The 12,116-nt window shown below is 36.0% G+C and overlaps 1 protein-coding gene across 2 annotated transcripts in view; it reads left to right on the plus strand.

Annotated features, from left to right (window-relative positions):
• Nucleotides 1–12,116, plus strand: part of LOC128231192 (pre-mRNA-processing-splicing factor 8) — a 53,460-nt gene that overhangs the window by 18,850 nt on the left and 22,494 nt on the right. For both annotated transcript variants that reach the window (XM_052943684.1, XM_052943685.1), the window contains exons 17-28: nt 96–288; nt 5,123–5,310; nt 5,601–5,839; nt 6,101–6,247; nt 6,790–7,000; nt 7,630–7,746; nt 8,115–8,310; nt 8,769–8,907; nt 9,267–9,359; nt 9,712–9,847; nt 10,253–10,422; nt 11,630–11,759. In XM_052943684.1, coding sequence (XP_052799644.1) covers nt 96–288; nt 5,123–5,310; nt 5,601–5,839; nt 6,101–6,247; nt 6,790–7,000; nt 7,630–7,746; nt 8,115–8,310; nt 8,769–8,907; nt 9,267–9,359; nt 9,712–9,847; nt 10,253–10,422; nt 11,630–11,759 — 1,959 coding nt within the window. The remainder of the gene's footprint in view (nt 1–95; nt 289–5,122; nt 5,311–5,600; nt 5,840–6,100; nt 6,248–6,789; nt 7,001–7,629; nt 7,747–8,114; nt 8,311–8,768; nt 8,908–9,266; nt 9,360–9,711; nt 9,848–10,252; nt 10,423–11,629; nt 11,760–12,116) is intronic.

Raw genomic sequence — 12,116 nt, forward strand, 5'->3', positions numbered from 1 at the left:
TGGAGTAAATGTTAATGTAGTTAATAGTTATAAAGATATTTGATATTTTTACTCTTATGTTTTGTACTTCATAAGTGCTTTTCTCTCACCCACAGACTGGTATTGAGTTCATGGACCTGTACAGCCATCTGATTCCCGTGTACGATGTCGAACCACTGGAGAAGATCACAGACGCTTACCTGGACCAGTATCTGTGGTACGAGGCTGACAAGCGACGTCTCTTCCCGCCATGGATCAAGCCTGCTGATCTGGAGCCTCCACCCACACTTGTGTACAAGTGGTGCCAAGGTGAGTTTTAAAAAGGCTTATGAAATGCACTTTGGGCATCAAAGAAAAAATCTGGCTATTGTGACAACCTTGGTGATGTGCAGAAACTTTTACCGTGGCCATAATTTAATCAAAGCGCGATGCGCTCAAAGACTATCTGCAGGCAAATATGTGAGAGTTGGAAACTTTATTTGAACAATGGGAATGGGTGAAGGGCACATAGATAAAACTGAAAACTGTGCTGCGGGTCAAGAGAGCTTGTGCCCAGATTGGGCGAGGAAACAAACATATCTATACAGTATCTTCGTGTCATTTTTGTGTCGCCTGAAAAGACAACATATAGGGGTTACTTTTGTCGGCGGCGTCCGCGTCCCATTTTCGCTTGTCAGGGATATATCTCCTAAACTATTAGTGGTATCAACTTGAAATTTCCTATGTAGATAGGTCTAATTGAGGGCAAGTGCAGTGCACAAGAACTGTTACTCTTGCTTCCATATTTTTAGAGTTATTGCCCTTTGTTATTTTTCATGCTTAAAGTTTTGTCCGGGGCATATCTTGTAGAATATAAGAGTTATCAACTTGAAACTTCATATGTAGATAGATCTCATGGAGGGCAAGTGCAGTGCACAATAACAGTAACTCTTGCTTTCTTAGTTTTAAAGTTATTGCCCTTTGTTAATTTTCATGCTTAAAAGTTTTGTCCAGGGCATATCTTGAAGAATATAAGAGGTATCAACTTGAAACTTCATAGCTAGATAGATCTCATTGAGGGCAAGTGCAGTGCACAAGAACCGTTACTCTTGCTGCCATATTTTTAGAGTTATTGCCCTTTGTTAATTTTCTTGCTTAGGTTTTGTCCGTGGCATATCTTGTAAACTATAGGAGGTATCAACCTGAAACTTATTCCGTAGGTATATCTGATTGAGGGAAAGTGCAGTGCACAAAAAACGTAACTCTTTCATGTATATGTTTAGAGTTATTGCCCTTTGTTAATTTTCATGCTTAAAATTTTGTCTGGGGCATATCTTGAAGAATATAAGAGGTATCAACTTGAAACTTCATAGCTAGATAGATCTCATTGAGGGCAAGTGCAGTGCACAAGAACCGTAACTCTTAGTGCCATATTTTTAGAGTTATTGCCCTTTGTTAATTTTCTTGCTTAGGTTTTGTCCGTGGCATATCTCGTAAACTATAGGAGGTATCAACCTGAAACTTATTCCGTAGGTATATCTGATTGAGGGAAAGTGCAGCGCACAAAAACCATAACTCTTGCATCTATATGTTTAGAGTTATTGCCCTTTGTTAATTTTCATGCTTAAATTTTGTCCGGGGCATTTCTCGAAAACTATAAGAGTTATCAACTTGAAACTTTATAGATAGATAAATCTTATTGAAGGGGATCGCAGTGCACAAAAACTGTATCTCTTGCTTCCATATTAGAGTTATTGCCCTTTGTTAATTTTCATGTTTAACTTTACCTTCCACATCATTGTCTATAAATGAATAAAATGCCAATCTAACAGCTATAATGTCGACAGTAAATAATTCATCAGGCGACACATCCGACTCGCGGAGTTCTAGTGTATATGTAAATGTCACTTGTCAGTGCTCCAGCCAGGATTTGAAAAGGGCAGGGTGGAGTTTTGAAAAGGGCAAGCTACATGAGTCGTGTAGTGGTTGTGGGGGGGGGGGGGTCCACCCCTGTCACAAGGTGTTTGTTTTTTTGTGGGGTGGTTGGGTGGTTGGGGGGTCTCCCCCTAGAATTTGTTTTGTTTTAATACTCAATTTAAATCATTTTCCATGATTTTCAGACTTATACAATGGTGCTGTTGTTTTTTCTCAAAATTTAGAAGGGTGTGAAAATTTGTCTTTTTGTCTGTGGTAGTATGATTGTACATGTTTGGCATCTTCTTTAGTGCAATGTCACATATTTCTTTTAAAAGTTTGTAAGATGAAGACAAAAACAAACACAGTTAAACATCAAATAAATAGATACACACAACAAAAATAAATGTAGGGGACGAATCTTAGTTTGGTACGATCGGGTTTGGGTACGAATGTTACATTCAGCCTGTTTGTTATTTAAATGTCTTTGGTAAAATAATGTTTAATATGCTGATGTTTTAGAATAAAATGACAATAAAAATCACTACCCTGGTTTAAAAAATCACTTATTAAACATAGAACATTGATAAAATAACTCCGAAAATCGTTCTGATAAAATGGCAGTTTCGGCGAATTTTGACAAGATCGTGGACATGATAAGTAAATACTAAATAAAGCATCAACATAATTTTGTGGATTACAAAGAAATTTTCATCATGAATATTTTATAAATAAACTTTCAAAACATTTACTGAAAAGGTGATGTATTTGATTGTATTAGCGCCACCTTTCTTATGTTTACATATCGGCAGTGCCGTCTGCTTCAAATCAACAATGTTGAAAATGGCAATTCTCGTCTGTACAATACCATAAACAATTATTTTAAAAGATTTAATTGTGCTTCACAACATTTTTCACCATCCCTTCGCATTTTCTATCGCATTTTACGAACTTTCATCATTGGTTGAACGAGTTCTCAATGTATATTCTGATTGGCTGATATTCAATAGGCACGCCTCCTGCCGATGTTTCCCTATTTGGCTCTTCCTAATTATCGGATTAGTAGATGACCGATTATGAATACACAGGTCGTCTGCTCACTACACAAATACACAATTAGCTGTCATATGACTTGGTCAAGGCACATGGAAAGATGAAAGGGCAGTACGGCATATTTTAAGCAATCAATGGGGGCATGGTGACACCTAGCGGGAACACTATTATCATAAGTATTACGTAATTTGTCTCAATTATGACAGCGGATTAAGGGCTGTCAATCTTTTATAATGATTTCAATAGTAAAAAGGGCACTAACGGGATATTTGGGGCTAATAGAGCATTTGTGAAAAGGGCACTACTCAAAAAGGGGGCAGGGCGGTAAGAAAAGGGGCACGGGCGCTGCGCCATTGAAAAACAGGCTAGCTGGAGCACTGCTTGTTCACTTGTTAAACGTCGTAACCCCCAATCTCCATGTATTTCATGTTAAAATGCATACCCCTTTCAATAGTTTCTAAAGGTTTTTCGTTGCTTTGATTAGATATCATAGATAGGAAAGTATAATAAATCATACATACCATTTCCTTTTTTGAGCATACACATTTTGTTTAAGGAAAATCATTTGTTTAAAACCATCTTCAGATATAATTCCCTTCCAAATGCACAGCTTATCACTTCAGTCGATGTATCCCCCATTCCCATGTATTTGAAGTTATAATGCATGCCCCTTTCAATCGTTTCTTAAGATTTTTCAGTGCTTTGATTAGATATCATAAGTAAGGCAAGTTTAATGAACATACACGTTTTAATTGTTTAAGGAAAATCATTTAATTTTACGAACAACTTTAGCAATAATTCCTTTCAAAATGCAGAGCTTATCAGTTGGCCGTTTTCCCGCGGTGAGGAAAAACATGTGGTCAGTTAATGTATGTGAAACTAATTTTAGATAATTGGAACTTGTCTAGCCTATAAATGAGAATAATTATGATGTTATATATGTTTTATGTAAGTACCTATGTCGAAATAGTACTACTGTTGTTATGAATGCTTCATACTCTTTGGATGTTTTACAGGTTAAATCCGAACTACTTTGCTTCACCAAACGTATACATGACTCACTGTCGTATCAGGGCATGTGTGCTTATATAAATTGAAAGCCTAATGTCTAAAACTATGCCAAGAATACACCGGAACGAAGCTTTTATGCAAAAAAAAAATGAAAACATCTCATGAGAAATATAAATGCCTAAAATCATAGAATTAATAGTATCTTGTTATTGTGTAGCAGGTAAATTATAGTATTTGAAGAATTAGCAACGCGAAACCTGAGATACAACTAATCTCATAAAAGTAAAAAAAGAAATGCACCATTACAATTAAGCGTTCCCCAGGGTCACGTCAGGTTATAATAACAAACCATTCAGGCGATGGGACACTTGCGGTTGGTAATAATTTCTGGAACTTCATGGGCTAAACTCAGAGTGAATATCATTATGTAACCTTCCTACCAGAGCCTCCATTATTTTGACCCACATTAATCTGATAAATGTAGTTATCTAAAATAGTTATATCCTGCTAAAAATAAAACGCCGGGATACAGAATTACACCGCGGAAATAGCCGAACAAGCAAAAACTCATACTCAGACTGCAATACAACCAATCTATTTTTATGATTATGACGTCATTCTGCTAAACATAGAGCGCATTGAGACAAAAAAACAGGGTTAAAACGACATAAATAGAAGTAGTTCTTTGGAGTTTGCGGTCTTAAGACTACCTGCGCGCATGCAAAACTGTTCAACATTTCAAATGAAACATGGACTTAAGATTTTGAAGAATTGTAATAACTAGTCTATTCAGACTAACAGAATATGATCTTTGGTATAGATGGTCAGGTATCCTCATACCAACATATTTATTGTTATAAAGCAACCAATCTTTTTAACTAGGAAAAGAAAACCAGCTTTTCAAACAATAGCCCCAAATTTCTATATTCTTATGTAAAATACCAAAGAACAAAGTAACCCCACTCAAATTAATCATAGGAATTTTGAAATTTTCTACTTGCCTGACAGTATTTACCTTCGGGCTTCTGATAACTTCGAAAACTATTTGTGAAGAGTATTTTTATAAGAAATATATCATTTTTCTGGATAAGTGATATTTCTAATGCTTTTTTTTCAGTTTTGATTTAGATGTAAATATGTATTTAATGCAATATGATTTTCTCATACCTACTGTTATGTTTGCCAGGCATCAACAACCTCCAGGAGGTCTGGGACACAGCGGAGGGAGAGTGTAATGTGATGATGGAGACCAGGTTCGAGAAAATGTACGAGAAAATCGACTTGACCCTCCTCAACAGGCTGTTGCGTCTCATTGTCGACCACAACATTGCCGATTACATGACTGCCAAGAACAATGTGGTCATCAATTATAAGGTGGGTTTTGATTGTCGGTATCAGTTTAGCAAATAGATACAATACATTGTGTACATGTTTACTTTTTCTTGGACTTGAATTTGATTTTGGCTTGATTGGAAACTTAACATTAATATACAGAGCTGTTTTTCTTACGATTCCCAAACCCTACTTAAAAAGTATATTTTTCCTCCAATTAAGTGTCAATTTTCCCTTTAAGGTTGTTCCTGTCCTTTCATTCTTGTACACTTTTATTAGTTTCTCGTTTTTTTACAGCAAAATCCCTAAACTTGCATTCCTTCAACTTTCAGGATATGAACCATACAAATGCATACGGCATCATTCGAGGTCTGCAATTTGCCTCATTCATCACGCAATACTTTGGCCTTGTGTTGGACCTGCTAGTGCTGGGCCTGATGCGCGCGTCGGAGATGTCCGGGCCTCCACAGATGCCCAACCCATTCCTGCAGTTCCAGGATGTACAGACAGAAGCAGCACATCCTATACGACTCTACTCGAGATATGTGGATAGGATACACATCTACTTCAGGTTGGTGAATATACTAGCTAAATGTGGAATAGAATATTCATGGTTTTGTTGAAAAAAGGGAAGTGAATGCAATGTTAACACGTCTTTTTGCGATTTTTTTTCAAATTTAAGGGGTCTAGATATGCTATTCATTGTCACTTGAAAATCCTTCTTTATTTGCAAAGTCCCATAATCTGCTGCCAGCAAAAAAGACATCCTTTATTGAAATTCTATTTGGTTCAAATTTTTAGTTTTGTTAAAATTCAGTTAATCTCTTCATAGGTTCTCCGCTGAGGAGGCGCGTGACCTGATCCAGCGTTACCTGACGGAGCACCCTGACCCCAACAATGAGAACATTGTGGGATATAACAACAAGAAGTGCTGGCCCCGTGACTCGCGTATGAGGCTCATGAAACATGATGTCAATCTGTGAGTTGATACAGGGAGATTTTAAAAATATGTCAAAAGCTGTATATTATGAAACTGAATATCCATTTTGACAAAACATCAACTTCTGTTACTAAGTACTGTGCATATTTTTGTGAACGGGACATATTATAACTTCAGCTGCGGCATACTTTGGCGTCACCTGCATACTTATGTTTCCAGTATCTTGTCTGATCAATTTACCAAATTTAGACAATATGTTAATGTGCAGAATATCTTAGGTCAGATTCTTTAACCAGCGACGTCGTCTTACATATTGCGAATATGACCCTTGGATTGGCAAAAAATGTATGTAAGGTGTTAACTCGCTAAATTTGCCAAATGAACAATCAGTTATTAAATTTAATGTCCTCAAAATAATTGTGTATTTTGCGTACTTGCTAAGTTCAGATTTTAGCTGCTGTCAAGGATAATGTACAAATCTAGTTGTCCAACAGTGTTAAACAAAATGGCATTATGATATATTTTTTTATTGAAATCACCATAATAATTTTTCATTGATTATTTTTTTTTCCATATTTCAGTGGGAGGGCTGTATTCTGGGACATCAAGAATCGTCTACCGAGGTCAGTTACGACTATCGAGTGGGAGGGCAGTTTTGTGTCCGTGTACAGCAAGGATAACCCCAACCTCCTCTTCAACATGTGCGGGTTTGAGTGCAGAATCCTGCCCAAATGTCGCACCACCCATGAAGAGTTCACACATAGGGATGGCGTCTGGAACCTGCAGAATGAGGTTTGTAGTGAGCTAACTAATTTTACAATATTTGCACTCTTATTGGGTGTCCTGAGATGATTGTTATCCTTTAGACGCCACTCATTTTCCGATAAATACCTCTTTGGAATACCTCTGATTATACAAAACAATACTTGTGATTGATCAATATAAAAATGTATGTGACTTCGGTGTAACAAGAGATGTCATTCCAATGTGGAAATGTGGAAACAAATTGTGAGCAAGATTTCCATTTTGTTTAAAGTCCAAACTGAAGAAAAATGAACTTGAGAAAGTGATATGGATGTACATATTGTAAAAAAACAAGAACATAATTAATTGCACAGTTAAACTGCTAGATACAGCATAGAACCTCTATGGTTGAAAGACTTATATGGCTAACTGGCTTTGATAAGGCCTAAATAAATAGTTCTGGTTTGTGTTACCTGACCATTTTTATAGTCCACCAGTTAAAAAAGAAAAAAAGAAAAGTTAATGAGTGTTTTAATATGTTTAAAAAGCTTTAAATTAGACTAAAATGCTGTACATGTAGGTATAATTGATCAAGAAATTCATTGTGTGAACAAGTTTACCTTTAAAGGCAATACTATATTCGCCTTATATTTACCCTATTCTTCCCGTAAATCTAGGTCACAAAGGAGCGTACAGCCCAGTGTTTCCTGCGGGTGGACGACGACTCCATGAACAAGTTCCACAACAGAGTGAGACAGATCCTCATGGCCTCTGGGTCAACAACATTCACAAAGGTTTGATCATACTTGTCTAGTGTAAAAGATGTAGAAAGATCTGACACTGAATTAAGCTCCTTTTAGCAAAATGAGTTATTGATATAATTACACTAAATTTTTGTTAGTTCCTTCAAACCTTGACTTAATTTCTGTAACACAACAAGTAGAATGCCTAGAATATCATCACAACTAAGTAATACTGAATGGAATTATTTTATTCATCAATTTTGCATTTCATGAATTGCAAAATTTCTTTTCCTATTGTATGGTCTCAACAATTACACATGGAAATAGTAGGCTTTTGTATAAATATATTTGCGAATATTTGCAAGGCACTAAAGTTTTTTTGAGTCAATATTTGTATACATTTGAAATTCCTCCATCAGATTGTGAACAAGTGGAACACAGCCCTTATCGGCCTGATGACTTATTTCCGGGAGGCTGTGGTGAACACCCAGGAGTTACTGGACCTGCTCGTTAAGTGCGAGAATAAGATCCAGACTAGAATTAAGATTGGTCTCAACTCGAAAATGCCCAGCAGATTCCCCCCGGTCGTGTTTTATACTCCGAAGGAACTGGGAGGTAAGAGAAACTTGACTTTAGGGAACAATTATTTAGTGTTTGGCAAGCAAATTCAATTGTCTAGAATTGATCTAAAAAAATGGAAGAAAAATTAGATAAATAAAAAGAAATATAAGATAAAAAGAAAGAGATTGTGGTCAAAATTATTAAATAATTTTTTATCTTTTTTTTTCTGTGAATTTTGAAATTTTTGAAATGCATATTTCTATACCATAGTGTTTTTGTTCATGGCCCTGCTTATGCTGCAATAATGTCTAAGTAAGTCAAAGATCAACAACAACAATTACTTAAAAAAGAGATGATGTTATATGTTATAATTTTTTTAAACTGATACATCTTCATACTCTAATGTATTTTTGCAAGTTGTGAAACAAATTTATTGTTGGGATACTTATAGTGCATTGCAGGTGTATATTATTTCTAAGCCTATGTATTCAATGACTACTTGTCCTTGGCAGGTCTTGGCATGTTGTCTATGGGTCACGTGCTGATCCCACAGTCTGATCTCCGCTGGTCCAAGCAGACGGACGTCGGCATCACCCATTTTCGGTCCGGCATGTCACATGACGAGGATCAGCTGATTCCTAACTTGTATAGGTAATGATAATACAATTGGAAAATACAGCAGAACTGCAGATAAGGGTTGTAACTGGCATAAATACTCTGTAAAATTCTCCAGTTACGATATAAAATCAATCATCTGTTATACAATAACTACGATCATTTTACATCTGTTAGGAAAAACTGTTTCGACCAAATAGAAGATACCGCTAAATCAGTAGAGAATCACTTGAACTCATTTTTTTTCTCAAGCGTTGTGTTTTATAATGCAACGAAGGAAGCACTGTCAGGTGTTTTAATCTATTAAATTCTGCTTAAAGGATCAAGGAGTGCAGTCTGTGTATGCCATCAATAAACAATTATAAATAGATTGTAATGAGTACTTAATATTGCAGATATGTTATGCCATGGGAGAGTGAGTTTATAGACTCACAGAGAGTGTGGGCCGAATACGCCCTCAAGAGACAAGAGGCCAACGCACAAAACAGGTAGGGTGAACAAGTATTTTGTTTTATTCATGAAAATAAATCGTAAACAATATTCTATTTGTTGAATATTCTTTTCCTTACTATTATCCGTAACATAAAGACTTCCTTTTTTCATAGCAAATTAATTTTTAGTATCATTTTGGCATGTATTGAATCAACTGAAAAGTATACGTCTTAATAGCTTGATGTTTTGAAAATGTAATGCTCTCTCCACATTTTAAATTGGACTTTTTGAAGTCTGTAATATTTTAATATTTTTATGAAGGGATGTTAGCTTAAGCTAAATTATTTTTTCAGTTTCAAATAGTCTCACAAAAATTATGTGAATTTCAAACTGTCTCTCTTTCCCCAGGCGTCTGACACTTGAAGACCTAGATGACAGCTGGGATCGTGGAATTCCCAGGATCAACACCCTCTTCCAGAAGGACAGACACACCCTGGCTTACGACAAGGGATGGCGAGTCCGAACTGAGTTCAAGGCTTACCAGGTAGGTGGCAGTACAGTATTTGTTAAAATTACGTATGTTGGAAACATCCTAGCCTATACAAGGGTTGACCAGTCAAGACTCTCCAGATAGGCTACAGTACTATATTTGTTTGTGTTTTGATCACATGTATGTAAATGTTTAAGACAGAAGACATTACCTTAATTGTTGAGTATAGTATGAGATGCATGTTTGTATAAGACACATCCTGACCTAAAACTTGTGATGTTTATGGCTTCTTATCCATTATTTGATTATTGCTCCATATGTGTCAGTGGAGTTCAATTGAATCAAAAACTTACTTGTTAACTCTTAATTAATTCCTTATCGTTCAAACAATAATTCTCATCAATACCTCTTGAATTTAGTGTTGACATTTTCTCAAATACATATTTTGTGTCCCGTCAGGTGTTGAAGCAGAACCCGTTCTGGTGGACCCACCAGCGTCACGACGGGAAGCTGTGGAACCTGAATAACTACCGGACAGACATGATCCAGGCTCTCGGTGGAGTGGAGGGTATCCTGGAACATACACTCTTCAAGGGGACATACTTTCCCACATGGGAGGGTCTCTTCTGGTAAATCTATGTGTGGCCATTGTAAGATAGTGTTTTTTTCGATGCAAAAAGTCAAGGCATTGTCATAGCCTTGATATTTTTATTGGCAACTTTTGTCATGTTTAAAAAAAAAAGGCAGTTAAAGACCAAGAAATAGGTTGATGCATTTCTATTTTATTTTAATGCATTATCCTGTTCAACTCATTCGATTTTAATGATAAAAACAAAAAAGGTAACGATTTGTGTACAGATAAAAAATGTAAGGTATTTTGGTGCTTTTTTAACTGGGGAATTTGTGACCACATAGCTTTTTGTTAAAAAACAACAACACATTTATAAAGGCTAAAAAAAAATTATGTGGACAAATCATGTTTTGCTCTTGTTTTGATAATTAGTCCTATATGTTGTATGGCATCAACCTACATTGTGCACCATTTGTTTTGAACTAACAATGTGCATATGACTGGCAAGCCCTTCAATATTTCTTGAGCTTTTCCCTTGTCCAACAGAGATAAACAAATAAGCTTTGGCACAATTGTTATTAATCCTGGTAAAGCAGTTCAAATGCTGACATTAAAATTCCTTTTTCCTCAAGGCGGAATGACTTTTATTTGAGGTTACTTCAAGTAAGTCAGAACTATTTAAACGCAGAAATATTGCATGCTCAAAAATGTCCTAAAGATATCAATCACCAACAGTGGGCTGATAATGGTGTTTAGGGCCATCTTTTGATTGACAATATGGGCTGGAGCATTATCATTGGAATTGGCCTTTGCTGTGAATGGTAATTGTCACACACAAAAAACATCAACACTCTGTTGAAATGTCATTGTATGAGCTTGTTTTGAGACATCAGTTGAAATGGCAAGTGTACACAAATGATTGAAAAATTGTTGTTACTTTATATGCTGTTTCTATTGATGCTCTCATTTGTTTCAAATTTGTCAAGAGAGCCCTTAAATTAAAGAAGTTAGTGTTGCTAATAATGCAGAGTGCTATACCTTCTATCAACCCCATTTTGGGATTAAAAGCACCCCAAGAGCCCATTCACAAAATGGTTTTAGCCCTTCAGCTGTTTGATCAATCACATCACTGAACATGTGCTTGCTTTTTTCGCTGAAATATTATATAAAAAAAGCATTAAGAATGCCTCTTTAATAATATTGATGATTTTGTTGGATAAATTTACTATTACAGCATGATAAAATTGTCTGAATTTAATGAACAGGGAAAAGGCCAGCGGTTTTGAGGAGTCAATGAAGTACAAGAAGTTGACAAATGCCCAGAGATCTGGTCTCAATCAGATCCCCAACAGACGTTTCACATTGTGGTGGTCACCAACCATCAACAGGGCAAACGTGAGTAGGAGTAATTCAAACATTTTAACATTAGGGGAAAAAATGATGTGGCATGGAGACCATGTCTGTCTTTCTAGAGATTTAATTGTATCTCTTTTGTATGTCTTTCTAGAAATGTTATTGTTCTATGCATGGAAATCTCTGTGCAAACACTGGAATTGCAAAATAATATTGGCTGCAGCACAAAAAAACTATTACTGTAGAGTTATGAGACGTAATCAGTTAAAATCAAACATTTAGTTCTACCGTATTGTTTCCCCTTGATTGTATTTTTTTTTAAATGCGCTGTTCGGCATAGTGAAAAACTGACTGAGTGTGATTGCTATTTAAGCTATCAGCTGCTGTTACAATCAAATT

The sequence above is a fragment of the Mya arenaria genome, chromosome 4 (genome assembly GCF_026914265.1).
Source record: "Mya arenaria isolate MELC-2E11 chromosome 4, ASM2691426v1".
NCBI classification, from domain to species: Eukaryota; Metazoa; Mollusca; class Bivalvia; order Myida; family Myidae; genus Mya; species Mya arenaria.